Source organism: Sus scrofa, chromosome 4 (genome assembly GCF_000003025.6).
Source record: "Sus scrofa isolate TJ Tabasco breed Duroc chromosome 4, Sscrofa11.1, whole genome shotgun sequence".
Classification (NCBI taxonomy): domain Eukaryota; kingdom Metazoa; phylum Chordata; class Mammalia; order Artiodactyla; family Suidae; genus Sus; species Sus scrofa.
The window spans coordinates 99072989-99095250 of NC_010446.5; the positions used below are offsets into that span (position 1 = coordinate 99072989).

Genomic DNA, 22262 nt, shown 5'->3' on the forward strand with positions numbered 1-22262 from the left:
AGAATTGTTTGACCTCAGTGCAGCTGTGCTGATGATATAGCCCTTCCTAAGAGGAAGAAGAAATGTAGCTTCCCCACAAATAAACATGAATAAATGTGGGTATGAGGAAAGTGATTGCTTTGATGCTTTCCAGGCATTTTACACTTTTGGACAAGGAGAAGTAATATATTAAAAGTTGGTGCTTTATTTCTCTTGATTTTTATTTGTATTTTATTCTGTTCAAAATTTAGTTACTGCTATGATTTCTTAATAACATGAGAAGTATAACTTCAGACTGTCAATAGGAAAGAAAAAGAAAAACCTCTATGTCACACATAATTTTATAAAACTTAAATTTTACAAACTTTAGAATACAGTATTTTCTAATCCAACTCCTGTTGTTAGTGGTGATAGGCAAAACAAAAATGATGATTTGGTTTGAGCATGTCTTCATGATTTTCTTTATAGATGATTTCCCTTCTTTAATATGGTTGCTTAAGAGATTAAATTTCCTAAGTACACTTATTTTTCTTTGATACCATCTGTAGACATAAAAGATTTAGCTGGGTGGCAGGAGGAAAGGAGGTTTTCATAGGTAAATCCACAAAGGGGATTACATGTATAATTGAAAGTTATCATATATGTGAAGTCAAGTAAAGATTACTGGAACGGGAGTTAACAGATTCATGTTGTACACGCAATTTTTCTCACTAGTCAGCTGTGTGGCTTTGAGCAAGTCAGTTAATCTCATTCACCTGGTTCTCAGTGTTCTCATCTGTAACTTGAGGGTATGGAATAAAATGATCTCTGATGTCCTAGTTCTAAAGTCCACAATTAATTCTGAAGTGCCAAACAAGGAAAATAGACCGACTTTCTGTTCCTTATCACCAGCCTTGTTCCGCATAAGACCTTCTATTTATGTAAATAATGGAATTGTATAGCCTATATTCCTAGGTAGACTAGACTTGTCAGATTGTAGTATATGTTCATAACTAGTTTTATGTGCATAAATATAAAAGGCTTGGTTACTTTTAAAAGAGAAATTATTACCACAAAAGGCACAACCTGTACAAATGAAAGAGATCCAGATAATGCTCAGGATACCCTGGGTTGGAGTTTCTCCTTCTTAATGCTAACCTGGAAATAGAATTATGTGTGTGTTAGTAGGGTTGGTGGGGATTGGGGAGGGTGGTGGTGGCTAGCAAACTGTGCGTGTGGGTAGTGTTTTTTAAAAACAAAGTATTAAAGAGTTCTCCAGCCTGAGCACTTTGCATAGCTAGATGGATTTGATTTTGCTATAAATCCTGAAGAACCGATATGAACCTTGTACTTGGATTCAGAGTATATAGGTTCCTGTTCCTTGCTATCTGGGTATCACTTAGCAGTTTTGTAAATTTCTCTCTGTATATGTTTTCCACTGAAAAAAGAGGAGATTAGAAATCTCAGAGTGTTTAATTTAAAAAATTTTTATTAAATGAGGCCGTATTTGTGAAAGTGCTTTAAAAACAAAAAAAAGACAACAAAAGAGAAGCTACTAGTGAACAGTCAGCTGTACATGTATATTTGTTCATAAAAATCTTGATTATACATATCTATGGGGTGAATGGAGACACTGGAAACCCCTAAATAATTCACAAGCCTATTTTAGGTACAGATTAACTCTCAGTTATCCACAGGCATGGGCTACCATGAATAATTTAGAGCCATAAATATTTGTTAGGCATCTCCTATGTGCCAAGCAGTTTTTTAGGCTTGTTTAGAATTTTTAAAAGTACAAAAGAAAGGTGCCAATCTCAAGGACCGTAATTCTGTCTAGAATGTATTTTGTCCTCAAGCCTGATGAGATCTTACAAATCTTAAAGACTCAGTTTGAGAAACTTCCCTAACCCATTCATGTAAACTGAGTGCTCATACCTCTTCCTATGCCACTGGCACTAAAAACTTGTTTAGATTTCTCACATCTGACTGGAGTGCCTTGGAGGTGCTTGACCCAGCTTGGTAAATTTTGAGTGAATGACTGATAGTCAAATTGACTAGGTAAGTATCAGGAAGGCCAACTAATATGACAAGGCAATATGTGATAGCAGCGAGTGCCAGCAAGTATTTCACGTCCTGAGGGAGTTCAAATGAGGTTTAGATGTAGCCAGGAAAGATGAAACAGTGAAACTTACGGGTGAAGAATTAAAAAATAATGATAGTAGTAATAAAAAGTGTCTTTCTTTGAACTGAATTATATCATTTTTTTTGTTTGTTTGTTTTTGTTGTTGTTGTTGTTGTTGTTGCTATTTCTTGGGCCGCTCCCGTGGCATATGGAGGTTCCCAGACTAGGGGTTGAATCGGAGCTGTAGCCACCGGCCTACGCCAGAGTCACAGCAACGCAGAATCCGAGCCGCCTCTGCAACCTACACCACAGCTCACGGCAACGCCGGATCATTAACCCACTGAGCAAGGGCAGGGACCGAACCCGCAACCTCATGGTTCCTAGTCGGATTCGTTAACCACTGTGTCACGACGGGAACTCCTGAATTATATCATTTTATAACAGGCAAATTCTTCTAATCATTTGCAGCTTTTATAAAAATTAGTATATGTATGCTGAAGAAATTGACCAAGTGAATTTCCTGTGGATAGCTAATTGCAGATAGTGTAATAGGGATTTTCTTCCTTTTTGCTATTTCTTCTCTTGAATGGAAGTTCTGTCATTGATAGTGAAATGACCAACAGTTAGGAGTCAACAAGTGGAGAGAAGGTTGTCAGCTACTGAATGTTTGAGGGTTGATTCTAGAGAAATAGTGTATTTCGCTGTTAGACTAGCCTCTATTGGTTTGTAATATTTATTTTCCCCTCGTGTCAAAAGTTTAGTAATCAAAATATTTTTAAGGGCTCAAGTAGAACTTTTGTTTTTACAGGGGCTGTTCTTTTAAAAGTTGAATTTATTGAGAATCAAACCTTGGGCTATCTTTGACCTTAGCTGAAGGAAGGAGAAAAAAATTCATTGTGTGGCAAATAGACATACTGGTCTGGATCTAAAAAAAAATAAACATTAACATGATTCCTGTTTCTATTGAAGTTATTCTTGTTGTGCCAATATTATAATAATAGACTTTCTCTGCCCTTATTTTTCCAAAGGTCACTTCCATTGTACAAGCCTTCCAAATTATTAAATTTCCCAAATAACTGTAATCCAGGAAGTCTTTTATCAGTAGCACTGAAAAGATAAATGCCAGTTCATAAGGAGTTCTCTGTGAACTTCTCTCTCATTTGTATATTAGCATTTGGCTGTTAATGGGATTTGTCTCTTAGAAATTTGTTTTGCTTCTTATAGGCCTGATAAAAAACTAGTTCCCTGGTGGATCAGAGGGTTAAGGATCTGCTGGTGTTACTGCTGTGACTAAGGTCACTGCTGTGGTATTGGTTCAGTCCCTGGCCTGAGAACTTCTGCATGCTGTGGGCGCAGCCAAAAACAAACAACAAAAAACTAGAAACTCTTGAAAAAATAGTTAAATATTGTTCTGACACATGCTTATACCAGTGATAGTGATGGGGTCAAGGGGCCAATTATTGAGTTCTTGCTGGTGTAGACCCATAATAGCATATGGCATACTAATAAATTACTTTGGGAGTGGTAAATTACATGATTGTTGAGTTTTTTTTTTTTTTTTTTCCTCAGTTTTGTTTTCAGGGGAGAAAATAGACATTCCTTGAGTATACATTGTAATGGAGGTAAAAAAAAAACCCTCTCAGAATTGTGTGGGGTGAGTAGGAGAGATATGAAAGTTTCCTTCCAAAAATCCAAAAAATAGACATTATGCACAAGATTAAGTGAATATTATAAAATCTTTGAATCTGGAATGAGTAGAGTAGTAGTAGAAGTAAGGATGGGAAAGTAGGGTGGTAGATTAAAGCATTAGAATTTTGATAGATTTGTGTGAAATTGCTGTTCCTGGAGATTTGGGGATGAATGAGCTACCTAGCTGTGTATGTACATTTAGGAGAGGGCAGACATTTTTCCGTTGCTGTTGTTTTTGAGGAACCATCTAGTAGCAGATACAACTGAGAGAGTCCCTTTACGGTGTTTTCTTGAGGGCTGAGAGTTTGAAAGACACTGGAATGGGAACGACAGAGCAGGTACTGAGGATATGTGTTGAGACTGTGCCATGGACGTAGTTGAGGACTGGAGGGTTGGTTTGGGAGGAGTAGGGGGAACTTTTGAAGGAGAGATTCAGAGGCCATGTTGGGCACCTGTGAAAGAGGCAGAGCATGTGAGAGGGAATAAGGCACAAAGAACGCACCTGACATTTTTTGAGGACTTACTGTGTGCTAGACACTGCCCTAAAGGCTTTTCATATCTTAAGTTGTTTAATTCTAACAAGAGGTCTGAGGAGTTCCCGTTGTGGCTCAGTGAGTTAAGAATCCACCTAGTATCCATGAGGATGCAGGTTTGATCCTTGGCCTTTCTCAGTGGGTTAAGGATCTGGTGTCCACAAGCTGTGGCATCGGTCATGGATGCAGCTCAGATCTGGTGTTGCCATGGCTGTGCTGTAGGCTGCAGCTGCAGCTCTGATTCGACCTGGGAACTTCTATATGCCGTAGATGGGGCCTTAAAAAAAAGAGAGAGAGATCCAAAATGTGGATATTTCCCTCATTTTGCACATGAAGGAACAAAGGCACAAAATAGTTAAATTACTCATGACTGCATTAGTAAATCAGGGATTTGAACCTAGATCTGTCTGAATCCAGAGCCTCTTTTCTCTCTCCAGGTGAAGATGAAAAGGAGTTGAAACAATAAGTGTGGGCTTCCACATGAGTGGATTGCCCGGGTTTCCGCCGTCCTCCCAGGACTAAGTGTGGTATAGTGCAAGTGTCTGGTCTTGGGAGTCAGGCTGGACTCATCAAAATCCCGGTTCTACCACTTTTTACCTGTGTAATTTTGAATAGATTATCTAACCTTTGTGAGATTTAATGTCTTCATCAAACAAACCTCTTGGAATTTGAAAGTTTAAATGAAGTAGTGTCTAAAACTTTAACACATACTACTCCCTTTCCCTTCTTTTCTTCGTTTTAGACCCATCTTATTATTTCTGGGTTGTAACGTTTACTGATAACTTAAGTCTCTTTAGGATGGAGTTTGGTCAATTCTCTTTTTTCTAAGAAGGTTATATTTTGTTTCTTTCACTTGGAAGGATGCATGTTAACTAAGAACAATCTGCCAAGACAGTCTTTGATCTTTCCTGCCCACCTAATCAAGAATTGTGTGAAATTCTAAGGGTTTCTGTCCCTTCTCTTTCTCCCTGTCTGGATTCCTTGGGACTGACATCATAGACGTGGAGGAGTCCCTGACCTTTGAAAATTCTTGACAGTCTTGCATGTTGTGGTTTTCCAGTGGGTTTTGGGAGGAGTTGGAGAGTACTCAGACACAGCTGTAATGCATCAGTGGGACCAGGAGAGGGTATAGTGTGAGAATGTGGACACTCTGGGGGATGTCGTAGATGAGAAAATGTAGGGGCAGTAGTTTCTCATGCATTTTAACATAGCTGCATTATCTATTAGCAGTATTTAGCTTTGAGTCACTTTTCTCTTACTACATAGTTGGGCACTCAAATCATGCAGACTGATTTTAATATTGGTCTGAGCTAAACTACATTTAGAAAGAGAAATCTGTTACAAATAAGATCATATAATAATCTTAAGCAAATGTATTCGAGACGACTACTGCTTTACAACACTGTAAACTCTGAGATGACTTGCCTGTTTACTACACTGATTCTCTGACTATCAGCAGTACTGGTGTGTGTGTGTGTGTCTAATAGGATACTGTACAAATACAATTCAGTTCATCTGAACAGAAAATGAGTGCCTACCAGGTGCTTGGATGCTAGGAGTACAGGATGAACAAGATAAGATTCCAGCCTCAAATGGCTAATGGTTAGTGAAGAGACAAGCACGTAAATAAAGACAAATACTGTGTAGTGTACTAAATGATATGACAGATGGAGTAAAGGTGAAGCAGAAAATGGACAGCTTAACTTGGGAAGCCAGAGAAGATTTTGCACATGAGGTAGTTCTTAAATTAGTCTTAAAAAAGAAATAAGAATTTACCTGCTAGACCAGGACCCATTCCAGGAAAAGGGAACAACATGCACAAAGGAACTGAAATTTGAAGTGAGCCTCTTTTCTCTTTCCAGGTGAAGTTGAAAGGAGTTGAAACAATAAGTGTGGGCTTCCACATGAGTGGATTGCCCGGGTTTCCGCCGTCCTCCCAGGACTAAGTGTGGTATAGTGCAAGTGTCTGGTCTTGGGAGTCAGGCTGGACTCATCAAAATCCCGGTTCTACCACTTTTTACCTGTGTAATTTTGAATAGATTATCTAACCTTTGTGAGATTTAATGTCTTCATCAAACAAACCTCTTGGAATTTGAAAGTTTGAATGAAGTAGTGTCTAAAACTTTAACACATACTACTTCCTTTCCCTTCTTTTCTTCGTTTTAGACCCATCTTATTATTTCTGGGTTGTAGTGTACTTGGGAAACTCCCAGTGCCAGGAGGAGAATGCTGGGAGGTATAAAGGCCAAAAGGTTAGGTAGAGCTAGATCACGAAGGGCCTCGTTTGTCATGTATAGGAATTTGAATATTAAGGATCCATTGAAGAATTTAAAGCAGTGGGATATAATATTATTATCTTTGTATTTAGATTTTTTTTGGGGGGGGGGGCTGCACCTGCAGCATATGGAGGTTCCCAGGCTAGGGGTCGAATTAGAGCTGTAGCTGCCGGCCTACACTGCAGCCACAGCAACTCAGAATCTGAGCCAAGTCTGCAACCTACACCACAGCTCACCGAGACGTCGGATGCTCTGCCCCCTGAGTGAGGCCAGGGAGCAAACCTGCATCCTCACGGATCCTAGTCATATATATTTGTTTCTGCTGAGTCATGACAGGAACTCCTCTTTGTATTTAGATTGATCAGCCTCTACAAGTGACCACTGTGAAAAATAGCTGGAGAGAGGAAGAGGGAGAAATTAGGAAGCCGTTTCCTAGGGTCCAGGTTATGAACACCTGAGAGAGGATAAAAAAGATGTAGCCTGTGGAAGGTGTTGGATGGATTTGGGAATTTTTAAAGGTAAAATTAGTAAACGTTAGTAAAGGACTATTTGTGAATGAGGGTAAGGCAAGAGAGAAGTCCCAGGTGGCTCTAGGCTTATGACTTAAGTGATGGGTAGGGTTGGGGGGTGGGGTGATGGTACCACTTGCTAGCATAGGCAATACTGGAAGAAGAATAGCTTGAAAGGGTGGGAGGACAGAGATGCAGAATGGGCTCATATTTTTATGCGCTGTATTTGAACTGCCTGTGGGATTCCTGGGTAAGTTGGAAGCAGTTGGGAGCTGCAGATGCATTTGGAGTCAGCAGCATTTGGGTGCTCAGGGGCATGAATGAAATTCCTCATGGGGACCATATAAACTGAGACGACGGAAGGCCTGAGGTTAGAAATGTGGCTGAACTAACCTTTGGTGCAGGCCCAGAAAAAGGAGTCCACAAGGTGACCAGGACACAGAGCCAGAGAGGCAGGAAGAGTGGTCAGATGTTTCAAATACTACAGAAAGATACATTAGATCAACAGTAAGGAGGATGGTGATCTTATCTATAAGTTGGTGCTATTGTCTTTCAGTAGAAGCCCGTTTTAGTAGGCCGAGGATTGAACATAAGGTGAGAAAGTAGCATCAGTGAATGCAGTCTATTTTAAAGAGTTTTGCAGGGCAGAAGAGAATAGTAGCCAGCAGGTAGGGCAGGGGAGGAAACTTGAAGGAACTCCTTTTGCTTTGTTTCATAATTTTTTCTGTGAAGTCGGAGGCAAGGTCATCTACTAGGAGTAAGAGCAATGATAAAGATTTGGTAGGAGGCTCAAGGAGAATGATGAAAGTGTGGGATAGTAGCTGAGAAAACGGGTACCAAAGTCAAGCAAAAGACAGGAGTGTTTCATTGAAAGGAATGAGACAGAGTACTGTATATCTATAGTTGTATTGCTCTGCAGTATCTGTGATCTTGTCTTGCTCAGTAGCGCCATTTAGTAGCAAAGAAGTTGAATGTGGGATCCATCCAGGTAGGGCAGATCAAATGAGTGGCTAAGGGAACTTGGTTTTTATAGGGAAAAAAAGTGATCACATGCTGCATATCTCTTCAGGTAGGCAAAAAGGGACAAAGTGGAACTTGTCCTTTTTCTCTGTCTTCCCTGCTTTTATCCTAGTCCAGCTCACCTTTATCTCTTTTGCAGTGGTTTTCTTTCTTTCTTTCTTTCTTTTTCTTTTTTTTTGTCTTTTTGCCATTTTTTGGGCCGCTCCCGTGACATATGGGAAGTTCCCAGGCTAGGGGTCTAATCGGAGCTGTAGACACCAGCCTATGCCAGAGCCACAGCAGCACGGGATCTGAGCCGCGTCTGCGACCTACACCACAGCTCACGGCAACGCTGGATCCTTAACCCACTGAGCAAGGGCAGGGATCGAACCCGCAACTTCATGGTTCCTAGTCGGATTCGTTAACCACTGCGCCACGACGGGAACTCCCTGCAGTGGTTTTCTAAACAGTTCTCCCTAAATCCGCTTGTGCTCCCTACAAACCATTCTTCTCACTGCACCCAGAGTGAACTTTTAATGATTTAAATATGATCGTGTCCTATCCTTGCCTGTAACCCTTCAGTGGCTTCTCATTACTTTTAGGATAAAATTTCAGTCTTCAATAGGGTCCACTAGGCCCTCTCTTCATCCTCATTTTGCACCATTTTCACCTCTGTTTTGCTCCCTGCCACAGAACATTGATATATGTTTCCTCTATTTAGAGCATTCTGCCTTTCCCCGGTTGTCTCAGTTCCTACTCATTCTTTGGTTCTTAGATGTAATATCATTCCCTTGGGAAAGTTTTTCCTGACTCTCTATAGGATATAACACCCCCCCCCCATATTTTTCTTTATTTTTTATTTTAAATTTTTTTGTCTTTTTGCCATTTCTAGGGCGGCTTCTGCGGCATATGGAGATTGCCAGGCTAGGGGTCCAATCGCCGCTGGCCTACACCAGAGCCACAGCAACGAGGGATCCGAGCCGTGTCTGCAACCCACACCACAGCTCATGGCAATACTGGATCCTTAACCCACTGAGCAAGGCCGGGAATCGAACCCACAACCTCATGGTTCCTAGTTGGATTCGTTAACCTCTGTGCCACGACGGGAACTCCTATTTTTCTTTATTATAATTGTGAAACTTTGTGTTTTTTCCTCCATATCGGAAGCTTTGTGAGGATAGAGATTGTGTCTAATTCATGGTTGTGTTCCTAATCCTGACCATAGTGCCTAACAGATATAAGCGCTCCATCAATTTTTGTTGAATTAATGATTAAGGTGGCTAAGGAATTGGATATCTTAGTCTGAGATGAGGATGTCCTGAGAGAGCAGGTTTGGTAGTAGAAAGGAAAAAGCTCGAGGGAGATGAGGTCGTAGCCAGAGTAAGATGTTGGGAGCTAGAGATTTAGAGGTGGAAAGGCTTTGGGGGATGGCAGGACTGAGGTGTCGGAGTGGAGATGGAGGTCTTTGTGTTTGATGAGATTATGAAACTCTAATGCAGAAATGTTGGATAGATTGTGCAGGTGGGAATTGAAATTGCTCAGGAAGGTGGTAGGATTTGAAGTGAGGGAAAATATAAGGCAAGGGTCTAAGTCTTTAATAAATATGATAGAGAGACACAGCCCTTTCCTATAGTGAAGGAATTCAATGGATAAGAATTGGTACAGTTTTGGGAATAGTAATGACTTAGTCCCTAGGGAAGCAGCAGTACATGGTACAATAGAAAGAGCATGTGTTCAAAATAGCTGGGTTAAGACTTTGGATGATCCATCTGCCTTTTCAAGGCTTATTCCTTTCTTTATCTGTAAACTGGGAATAAAAGCCTGCTGCAGGGGTTTTGTCATTAATGAATAAGAGAGTGTTTTTGAAAGTGCTTAATTAGTATTAATTTGTTAGTTTTTATTCTTGATTGCTGTCATTACTTCAAGAGGGCATGGAAGTGGAAGTAGGGTTGAGAGGCAAAGAAAGAAGTGGATTTTGAACAAGATACATGACTTCCATGTATTCTACTTGTTGATTAATACGGAGGGTCAGCATAAATACGAGTAAATACGAGTAAAAGCAAGTACTAATGATATAAGGAAGAATTTTGTTTAAAAAAAAAAAAAGCCACTGGCTGCCTTCTGATAACATTGCAGTGTTGTCCTGCAATAATTTTTTTTTTTTATGTAAAGAAATGCTTTATCTAATCGTTTTCCATGAAAATTCCATCATTCCTGGGAGTAGCTTTTATTGTCCTGGGGAAGAGATCAAGGACCATTATGTGAATGTTATAGAGAGAGGGGAGGCTGGTGATTTAGTTTAGAAGAGCATTTTTTTTTTTTTCATCTGTTTACCTTTAAGTCTTTTTTTTTTTTTTTAAAAAAGACTTAAAGTATATTTAATTTATAGTGTTTAGAGTATATTTAATTTATAGTGTTAGAGTATATTTAATTTATAGTGTTTGTGTGTGGAAAAGCATTTTTGAACAATTAGAGCTGTCCAACAATAAAATGGACATTGTAGCAAAGAAATGAGTCTCCATCAGAGCTTGTATTCATGTGGAGACTGGATGATTTATCTGTCAGAGATGTGATAGAAGGATTCTTGCATGGGGGCAGATATAGGATTAAATAATCGCAAAGTCCCTCCACTTGGAAGACTGGAGAATTTGTCTAAACACCATTCAATCAACATGTATTTGAGTGCCTCTTCTGTTTCATTTGAAAGCTTGAAATCTAGTGTTTTCTTTTTTCCTTCCTTGTTTGCTGAGAGCCAAGGACTGTGAGTCTTAGTCATTGCTATGGATATTCAGATTAGGAATTTAAGAAGCTCAAGCCAGGGGTGCGAAGTGAGTAACAGGAGCTGCTGCCCTCACCTGTTGGGTGGGGTTAGGATGGAGTCCATGGCCTGCACCTGCAGATATCAAATATAAGACTGTGCTGCCAAGAAGTGTGGTTTAGTGCTTTGAATTTCTGAGCAAGTCATTCTAGATAATGTTGGACCTTGAAATTATTTTTTAAAAATATTTTTTGAAAAGAGTGATCTACTATGTTGGTCTGTGAAGTCTGTGATGCCATGATGTTGATGGTTTTCATTGGCTTCTCACTCAAAAGCCTCTGTCTAGGGAAAGAAAAAAGCCTCTGTCTGGCTGGGAGATTGCCTCTATGCCTGTAGCTTACTCAACTCTTCTCTTTTCTGCTGAGCCCTTTTTTTGTTGGGTGTTATTTGTGTGCTTATTATATATTTCCCACATCCTATCAGAAAGTTATTAAAGTGGCTGTATGAGGCTCCTTTGCCTTTTTTTTTTTTTTTTTTTAAGTGAGAAGGTTGGAATTCATTTTGCAGCTGTGCTCTTAGTTTTGGATTATTCGTGTGTTTAAGTTACTTGGGCTGCTACCATCCCCTGTGACTTAAGATGATGTCTAAACTGGGCTTGAAGAAGGAACCCTGTGTTAGAGGAGGGAGAAACCATTCATCGCTGAATTTTGAAGGGATTTAATTCTTTTGGGGGGGAATTTAATTTTTAAGTATTTTATCTAGGGAACTAAATTATTTAATAATATTTTGAATTTGAGGTATCTTGGGCCAAAAATTCTTTATGTATCGGTAGTCTTTTCTGAAATTGTGATATTGAAATGGAAGTAAATTGGACATTGATAATAGGCAGACCAAAAGAAAATGTTAGGATCATAGTTTAAGAAGCCATAGTGAACTGAAGAAGTTCATTTTTTTAAACCTGAGAAGGATCTTAGAAATCTTTGGATCCAAGTCTAGGATGTACAAGAGGCAACTGAGATCCTGTAAGTAATTTGACCAAAGTCACCCAGCTAATATATACAGGTGTAGGTAAACATCACATGATATGAAGGTGGTGGAAGTAATGACAGTATGATTGATGTCTCTTTAGAAAAGAGAATTTCTAAAACTGTAAGAGATGGATTGGGACTGGGACTGACCATTAGAAATAGAGGGGTGATGTGAAATAGGAAGTATTCTCAATTTTCTGATCTGCTGAGTTAAGCCTTAAATTGATTGGTTTGGTGGTGGCTCATGTGGAGGTTCAGTTAGTCATTTAATCATTTATTCATCAGGCATTTATTGACTGTCTACAATATTGTAGATGCTATGCTGGATCTTGGGGCTACAAATATGAATAAAACATGTCCCTGTGCTCCTGGACCTCTTGTACTCCTGGAACAGTACAAGAAAGAATACTTTGTTTTGCCATCTCCCTCTCTCAAAACAATTCTATGTGAAGTTGTTAGTGACCTACTGGTTTTATAACCCACAAATCACTGCAGTTTATTTGCCTTACTATTTCTAAGGAATGTAGAAAATCAGGATCTGATCACACCACTAAACAAGCTATGTGTTGAGGTCAGGGGAAGTGTGATAGAGAAGTACCAGAGTGTCACCCTTAGAATTTAAGTTGTTTAGAAGGAGATGTTTCTAAAGAGACAGTCACCTGAGGCAGCCTGTTACCTTTGAGAACTCTGCCTTTGGCATTCCCTGAAAGCGGGGGATTGTGGGTGTGGTGGGGCAGGTATGTGCCTGGTGACTTTACGAATAAGTCCTCGTCTACAGAGAACTGGAAACGTGTCTGAAGTGGCAGATTTCGGTGAGAAGTTGTTCTTCACTTGGTTATTGCTTCCTCAGCTGAGACTGCTAACTTCAGAGGAATGTGGGTTGGTGCCAGTCTGACAGGTCAGGGATGTAGCTCCTGCCAAAGTCAAGTCTGAAAGAGGCGATCTTTTTCAGGTTAACCTTTTTGGCAGTCATTTGTCCTGAGTGGAAAAAGGCATGTTTCCTGGGTTCATGAAGTTAATGGACAAAGACTAACCTTTGTTATGAACCTTTGGGATCTCTACTCTGCTTTGCATAATCGTAGATTGTTTTGAGTAGCTTTGTTCTTCCTATTTCCTCAGAATACTAGCATCAGAATACTAGCCAACTCTATAGTTACTCAGTGTATAGTATTCATTCATTCATTCATTCAACAAATGTTTACTGAGAGCAAATATTTACCGAGGGCTGTGTGCCAAGCACTGTGCCAAGTGTGAAGGGATCCATGCTGGGGATATGTCAGTGAACAGGACACACAAGCTCTTTACTTTCAAGAAACTTGCATTTGGAAGAGGAGGCTAGATAACAACTTATTAAAATAATTTCAGGATATATCAAGTGCCAGGAAGGAAATTAACAAGATGCTATGTTAGAGGATAATGCAGGTTGGGAATTATTCAGGGTGGTCGTCTGCTGGTTCTTTCCATTAGTTTGGATAAGCAAACTGATGGGTAAAAATATAATACTCTAAACGGGTAGAGGAAAAGCATTACTCAGAGTGGTATTATGGTTTTGTGGCTAACGTATTAAGAAATTAATATAGGTAAATGGGTGAACTATGGTAACTAGACTTGTGGTGGTGATCACTGTAGTGCATATCGACGCTGGACAATAATGTTAGACACCTGAAACATATCATAAAAGGGGAAAATGTTAATGAGGAATTAGCAAACAAAATGTTACACTTTATAATAAATTCAACTGAAGTGAATGAGCTAGGGTAGTTCCTGATTTGGTTAGGAAGCTTCCAAAGTTAGGCTATGATCATCCCGTTCCAGTGTAATTTGGGCCTTATGTGTTTATTTCCTCCACAGGTGGAGGCCTGAATTTTGATCTGTGTCCTCCCTACATTAGCTGCCTGAAAGTACTTAATGATCACATGACCCTGGACATGGATGCTGTCCTATCGGATTTTGTCCGTTCCACAGGAGCAGAGCCAGGGTTGGCCCGAGATCTCCTGGAAGGTAAGAGTCTTTGGGGGAGAATGAGGAGAGAGAAAGTAAAATGTGATATTTATTTTTAGGATGACTTGGAACATTTAAGGTGATCAGAAAGATGCTTTGTGTATGTTAGGCCTTACATTTAAGTTATTTCTAATAATGCACTTTGTGTATGACCTATCATAATTTTAAAATGCAAAATTTCCTTTTCACCTTGAATTTCTGGCAGCTTTCTCCACTGTCAATTTATGCTCAGGTAATGCAGTTCAGATTTTTTTTTTTTTTGCCATTTCTAGGGCCGCTCCCAAGGCATGTGGAGGTTCCCAGGCTAGGGGTCAAATCGGAGCTGTAGCTGCCAAGCCTATGCCAGAGCCACAGCAACGTGGGATCCGAGCCGAGTCTGCAACCCACACCACAGCTCATGGCAACACCAGATCCTTAATCCACTGAGGAAGGCCAGGGATCGAACCCACAACCTCATGGTTCCTAGTGGGATTCGTTAACCACTGAGCCATGGCAGGAACTCCATGCAGTTCAGATTTATAGTAGTCCACTAAAAGCATAAGTTTAGATCTATGAGGCTTTTTCTGTATATATGGGTTTTCATATTTTGGATCATCCATGGGTTTTTTTTTTTTTTTTCTTTACTTCCCTAACTTATATTGGTCATTCTATGTAGAATGAATCAATTCAAGGTTTTCATTTTGCCACCTTTGTTTACTCATGTCTGTATATACACATAAGTGTGAACGTTCCAGATTTTTTTTTTTTTTTTTTGCTTTTTAGGGCCGCACCTGCCTAGGGGTCAAATTGGAGCTACAGCTGCTGGCTTACACCACAGCATCAGCAATGCAGGATCTGAGCCAAGTCTGCAACTGACACCACAGCTCATGGCAACACCAGATCCTTAACCCACTGAGCAAGGCCAGGGATTAAACCCATAACCTCATGGTTCCTAGTTGGATTTGTTTCCACTGCACCACGACAGAACTCCGAATGTTCTAGATTTTCATGTCCTTTAGGCTTGGCATCATGTCAGTAGGATTCTTTGCATAGAGTCATGGTTGAGAGATGCTTTTTGGGTTTTTTTTTAATTTTTAAATTTTTTTCATTTAAAAAAATTTTATTGCCGTGTGGTTGATTTACAATGTTGTTTTAATTTCTGCTGTACAGCATAGTGATTCAGTTATATATATACATATATCCATTCTTTTTCAGATTCTTTTCCTCTGTAGGTTATCACAGCATGTTGAGTAGAGTTCCCTGTGCTATATAACAGGTCCTTGTTGATCATCCAGTCCACATACAGTAGTGTGCCTATGCCAATCCCAAACCCCCAATCCATCCCTTCTCCCCACCTGTCCCCTTTGATAAGTATGTTTTCGAAGTAGCAGATGCTCTTGGTGAAAATATATCATGACCCAAATAGGTACGCCTGTAGAGGAAGGGGCAAGTTCTTAGCATACATAGATAATCATTTAGATTGCCAGCCTATGGAGTTCCTGTCGTGCATGGCTCAGCGGTTTACGAACCCGTCTAGTATCCATGAGGGCTTGGGTTCAATCCCTGGCCTCGCTCAGCGGGTTAAGGATCTGGCATTGCCATGAGCTATGGTGTAGGTTGGGTCCTGCATTGCTATGGTGTGGCGTAGGATAGCAGCTGTAGCTCCAATTCAATCCCTAGCCTGGGAACTTCCATATGCTGCAGGTGTGGCCCTAAAAAGACAAAAAAGAAAAAGAAAAAAAAAAAAGATTGGATTTGAGAGATATGTCAGGAGTGTAAACAACCCTGAGAATTGACTAGATATGAGGGAAGAAGAGGAATGGGGATCTGAGGAGTGGTGAAGTGCTGAGATGATGGTAGTTTCTGGCCTGGCAGAGTTGTGATGCCATTACTGATTTAGGGAGTATGGAGGAAGGAGAAAATCAAGCTTTGGATGGAAGGTGATGGACATTCAGTTTTGAACATGTCAACTGTTAGGAGGACCTATTTTAAGGAGTTTAGCAGACAATTGGAAATACCGATCCAGTGTTCAAGACAGATGTCATTCATTCATTAGTTCAGGACAAAAGTCCTCCATTCTCAGCAAATACTTACTCAGTACCTACTGTGTACCAGGTTCTAGATGCTTGAACAAAACAAAACAATGCCCTTACATTCTAGCATGAGAGATAGTCAGTAAACCATAAACCTGATAATGAAGTAAATCATAAAGTACTACATAATAGGGTGTTAGGTGCTATGGAAAATGGTAAGGGAATAATGAGTAGGTAGGGGAGTCCTTATTAAGAATGTGGCATTTGAGCACCTGAAGCAGATGAGTTGTTTGCTGTAGGCAGTGGGAATAGTTGGTGGAAGGGCTGTATGTGGGAGCAGTCTTAGCATGTTTCTAGGAACAGCAAAGAGTATGACTGCTGCAGAGTGAGCAGAGGGAGTCCAAACAAATGGTGACTGTCATGATTCAGGAATAAATTCCTCTGGTATGGATGATTGATACAGCTTAACTGGAGAATTGTAACAAGAAGCATGACAGCAGTGGCATTAAATATATACGTAATGCTTTCTGTATACCAAGCACTGTTTTAAGTGCTTTCAGTTCATTTAATATTCATAGTGACCCTATGTGGTATCATCTCCAGTTTCCTAGCCGGGGAAATTGAAGCACAAATGAAAGGTTAGAAAAGTAGGCCGGATCATAGAAAAAGCCTTGAATGTCAGGCAGAGGAACCTAAGCTTTATTCTATAGGCAGTATAAGCCACTAAAAAATTTCATTACAGAACTGAAATGATCAGAATTGTACTTTAGAAAGATTAATCTCGGGATCCTTTAGAACGGATTGGAGGTGGGATACTTGGTGATACAGGAATTGAGTTAAAGTGGTGACAAATGGAATAGAACAGAAAGAAGTGTGAACAATTATGCAGTATGTTATTTATTGGCTAATTTAACTGGAGAAAGCAACTGAAAAATCCCTTGTGACAAATCTATCATTTGGGTCTTTTCTTCAGCAGAGCATTGATTCTTAAATTTGAGGGGAATTAGCAATTCCCTTTGATAACCTAAATGGCAGCTATCAGCTCTTTCTTTAGAAAAATACACATACCTCTAACTTTGTATACAATTTCAGGTGGTTTAGAACACTAGAGTACAACTAGGCTAAGAATTCTCCGATCTCAGGATCAGGAGACCCAGGCTTAAGCGCAGCTGAGGACTTGATGCGAACTAGCTGTGACTTTGGGCAAATAACTCTACTTCTGTAGACTTATTTCCTTTATCTGTAAAATGAGGTTATTAGGTCTCCAAGGACCTTTTCACTTAAAAGGGACAGAATTTTCTATGCCCATGGGGCTTACTTAGGAAATAGCCAATAAGTAAACAAAGAAATTGTGGTATTCCAGATTGAAGTGTTATGAAGGAACACTTTAAGTAGGGGAGGGAAAGGAGGATGACTGAAGTGCGCATGAGTACATGCTTGCTGGTTTTGATGGGATGCTTAGAGTGATGGTTCCGTATCTTCCCCCAGTTTTCCCATACTCTGAGCACCCAATTCACTTTTTGCTTTGTCTCCTGACAGGAAAGAATTGGGATGTGAGCGCCGCCCTCAGTGATTTTGAACAGCTACGTCAGGTCCATGCTGGGAACCTACCCCCACCCTTTGGTGAAGGGACTGGTGGCTCCAGGACCCCTGACAAAGGGCTTTCTGATAGAGAGTCTGCTCGTCCTCCCCGCCCCACCCTACAGCGGCAGGATGACATCGTTCAAGGTACTGGGGTACTGAGGACTCTTTCTTTGGAGAGGAAAGGAGGGAGGGAGTTGAGTGATTCTTTGGAGGTGATTCCTTTCCTCTCCCGCCTTCCCAGCCAAACTGATCAGAGATGACCTCAGTCTGTCCAGGTGTTGGAAGCCCTCACTGTTTGCATTCTGAGTGCTATCCTGTATAGTGGCCTTCTTCAGATGCTGTGAAAGAGGTAGAGGAAGGAGGATAGCAAGCTAACTGTTGAGATAAGGTACACATCAAGAGAGAATCCAAAGGATCACTTCATCTACCCCTTCAGAGGCACTTTGTTAATATTTATCAGTATCTATCAAAACTTTTAAAATGCATATAGACTCTGTCTCTGCAGTTTTGTTTCATGTATTATCTACACGTGTGTGTATATCTATCCCTTTAAATACATATATACATACATTCATAAACAGACACGTACATATATGTAGTATAAAGCTTGAAAGTTAAAGCTTAAAAACAACTTTTAAAAAGAGAAAAAAAAAAAAGAAATTAGAGAGATGGAAAAGTAAAAAAAAAAAACAAACAACTTTTAATGTCCAGTAGTAGAGGAGTTGGTTAAATAAATTGTAATCATTCATATGGGGGAATACTTTGCAGCCCTTAGAATTAAGTAGAACTTGATACTCTGTTTTGGAAAAACCACTAAAATCTATTGAGAAAGGTAAGATGCAATACAGTTTATATAGTATGTTCCTGTTTATGCTTTAAAAAATTATTATAAAAGCTATATGTGCTTCTATGTGCATAAAAAATTTTAGAAGAATATAAAGGCTTATCTCTGGGGAAGGAAGTTTGAATGAGAGGGAAATGTCTTTGTAACACTTTAAACCTTTTGATAGTATTTTGATTTTTTTATCATGGGCATGTGGTATGTTTAAAATACTTTTAAAAAGAGTTTCAAAAACAATGTAACTATAAAATAACTTTAGACAAACTCTTTGCATACTTTGTACATCATCTCTGGCAAATATTGGATTAAGACATGCTACCCAATATGATTTTTAGCTCTTTTGGTAGTCTTTATGTAACTCATGCCATGCAAATGAATTGTAATACTGTACTGAGCAAATTATGATCAAAGTGGAATATCTGCTGCAGAATTTTTGTTTTGTTTTGTTTTGTTTTTTAGGGCCACATCTGCAGCATATGGACATACATAGGCTAGGGGTTGAATTGGGGCTACACCTGCCAGGCTACACCACAGCCACAGCAGTGCCAGATCCAAGCCATATCTGTGACCTACACTACAACTCATGGCAACGCCAGACCCTTAACTCACTGATTGGGGCCAGGGATCGAACCCACATCCTCATGGATACTAGTTGGGTTCATGACTGCTGAGCCACAACAGGAACTCCGTGCTACACAATTTTAAGTGCTGTGTATTCAAAACAAACGAAATAATTTGGAACACCATCTCTGTTAGTCTTCCTTTGTAGTATGTTAGGTAAGAATTGACTGTACCTATAACTTTTTGATAAATAGGAGTATCAGGAAAAGTTGTGGTAAATAATGTAAATAAATGTTATTGATGATAAGTAAGAAGGTTCCTGAAATGTGTAAGATTTGTCATTAATTTTCTATAATGGAATTCCTTTTCTACATTCTCCAAGACCCTGATAATTATCAGAGAAATTATTTGACTCAGTCTAGACAAATGAAATCCCATTTCCCTTATTCCTTCTTCCCTCCACCAAACCATGACCAGATTGCCAAATGAATGGGTAGTCATTCCTGTTTTGTTGGGAAATGGAAGTGGAGGAAAACAATGTCTTGGAGAGAAGTTCAGGCAAATTCCAGAGAGGCTAGAAAGAAGAATATATATTTGGTGCTAATGTGAGTGCCTGCGAAAATACCACTCTCTGTTTTTCTCCAGTTGTATTTGGCTTGAGAAAGAGTCATGAAATTTGGTAGCCAGTTAGAACTCACAGCTTTTCCCTGGCTAGAAACCTTGTCAAGAGGTAACCATCACCACATGAGTGGAAAGTTCTCTGAGTGGGTTGTGTATGTTCTAAGGTGACTCCATTTCTCATTGCAGAAAAGCGCCTGTCTAGGGGCATCTCCCACGCCAGCTCCAGCATTGTTTCCCTGGCCCGGTCCCATGTCTCCTCCAATGGTGGGGGTGGGGGGAGCAGTGAGCACCCCCTGGAAATGCCCATCTGTGCCTTCCAGCTTCCAGATCTCACTGTGTACAATGAAGACTTTCGCAGCTTCATAGAGAGAGACCTCATTGAGCAGTCCATGCTGGTTGCCTTGGAACAGGCAGGTCAGTGAGTGCTTTCTTGCCCATGTTCTTCTCTCTGGTCTCTGTTCTCCATTGCTGGGCAGCCGTGTGGAGGGGATGGGCTCGACCGGAGGCTTCCAGTCTAAGCATGTGATCTGATTGCAGTCGAACTCATCCGTGAGTCAGATAGACACGTACCAAGCTAGGCACGTCTTCAAGTTGAAGGACGCAAATAAGACACTTTCTGGAAATTTCCTGTTTGATGGAAGAGAAACCAAACATACATGTGAAGGGCCTAGGAATCAATACATGAGAAAAAAATACAATTGAATTGTAATTGGCTCTGGGCCACCCTTATGAACAGAAAGAACCGATGCTATAGATGATGCACAGTGGTGATTAATCTAAGTCATATTTATGTATATGAATCTTTCCCAAAAGATTTTATTTACTTTTACAATTATGTTTGTCTTAAATTATTGTGAAAGTTAGTAAGTATGATGGAGTGAGGCAGCTGGGATTTCTGGGAAGACTAGTTATTTAAAGATTCCCATGGAAGAAGGACTCGGGGGTGGGAGGTTGGGGTGCGGAAAGGAAGCTTTTGTATTTCATTTTGTACCCTTTTATATTAACCGTATGCATCTATTTATAATGCTTTAAGTATTTAGCAGTTTATCTGGCTGGTATGATTATAGGCCAGTTTTTCTTTCTATGGACTTTTCAGTAATTCAGAAAAACTTTAAGCATCATTCATAAAATATTTTCCTTATATAAATAATAGGTTAACAATTGTGGGATGACTGTAGAATTGAGACTCACTTTCTAGGGTGTTTTAAGTACTTTGTCTCATTGCTTATGTCTTTAAAGTTACATAACATACATGCTGACATGTCATATATGCAGATACTTACATGACACTTTGAATGTATGCTTTGGTTTTGTTTTTGTTTTGTTTTTTTTGTTTTGTTTTTGTCTTTTTAGGGCCACACCCGAGGCATGTGGAAGTTCCCAGACTGGGGGTCGAATTGGAGCTGTAGCTGCTGGCCTAGACCGACAACCACAGCAATGCAGAATCTGAGCTGTGTCTGCCATGTACATCACAGCTCACGGCAACGCCAGATCCCTGACCCACTGAGCGAGGCCAGAGAAAAGATCGAACCTGCATCCTCATGGATACTAGTCAGATTCATTTCTGCTGAGCCATGACAGGAACTCCTGGGTTGTTATTCTTTTACTCATGATGGATTTGTGCTGATCTTTGTTGCTACAATATTTGCTGATCTCCTGACCGAGTGAAGGAATCAGAAACAGACCAAGGAGCCAACACAGATTTCAACCTATGAACTTGGCCTCATCATTCAACCCAGGTGTTCAATCTTAGCATTATTGACACCTAAGACCAGATCATTCTTTGTTGTGTGAAGTGCCCTATGCCTTATGTTGTGTTCAGCGGCCTGCCTGGCCTCCACCCACCAGATGCCAGTAGCATCCCCCCACCAGTGACAACCTAACATATTTCCAGACATTGCCAAATGTCCCTTTGTGGACAAAATTGTCCCCACTTAAGAACCACTGTCTAACCAACTGTGCTCACCATATTCTGATGAACCAGATATAAGTGAAGAGGGTACACAGAGTAATAGAGTGATGGTTTTACTCTGGGTAGGCTTCCTAGAGGAAGCAAACTTGGAATCTGTTTAAAAAATAGGGACAGAGTTCCCGTCGTGGCGCAGTGGTTAACGAATCCGACTAGGAACCATGAGGTTGCGGGTTTGGTCCCTGCCCTTGCTCAGTGGGTTAACGATCTGGCGTTGCCGTGAGCTGTGGTGTAGGTTGCAGATGCGGCTCGGATCCCGTGTTGCTGTGGCTCTGGCGTAGGCTGGCGGCTACAGCTCCAATTCTATCCCTAGCCTGGGAACCTCCATATGCCGTGGGAGCGGCCGAAGAAATAGCAAAAAGACCCAAATAAGTAAATAAATAAATAAATAAATAAATAAAAAATAGGGACGTGGGAAAAGCTCTACGGATAATCCGCTCCTCTCCTTTTCCTCCTGTTTCTGTAGGGCGTTTGAACTGGTGGGTGAGTGTAGACCCCACCTGTCAGAGGCTCCTTCCTTTGGCAACTACTGGAGATGGAAATTGCCTCCTGCACGCAGCCTCTCTTGGTGAGTCTTGAAAGTGGCCCTTCATCCCTCGTAGGAGGGAAGCAGTAGTTAAATCTCATGTGCAGGACTTGATCCAACCAACCTTCATCTTAGGCAGAAGTGATAGTTCAGAGCAAGATGTGTGCATATGGGTATATGTACACGCACAGGAGATGGGAGAGAGCCCTGCTCTGGTTTTTCAGTCTTGTTTAGAAATCACATGGAAAACACAGGATTTGGCACAGGTCCCATTC

General features: G+C 40.4%; 1 protein-coding gene across 3 annotated transcripts in view; it reads left to right on the top strand.

Annotated features, from left to right (window-relative positions):
- Nucleotides 1–22262, top strand: part of OTUD7B (OTU deubiquitinase 7B) — a 57224-nt gene that overhangs the window by 18563 nt on the left and 16399 nt on the right. For 2 of the 3 annotated variants that reach the window (XM_001925669.7, XM_021089923.1), the window contains exons 2-5: nt 13724–13873; nt 17425–17613; nt 19679–19906; nt 21928–22029. In XM_001925669.7, coding sequence (XP_001925704.4) covers nt 13789–13873; nt 17425–17613; nt 19679–19906; nt 21928–22029 — 604 coding nt within the window. In that variant the 5' untranslated portion in view covers nt 13724–13788. The remainder of the gene's footprint in view (nt 1–13723; nt 13874–17424; nt 17614–19678; nt 19907–21927; nt 22030–22262) is intronic. The other variant, XM_021089924.1, reaches the window with a different exon arrangement.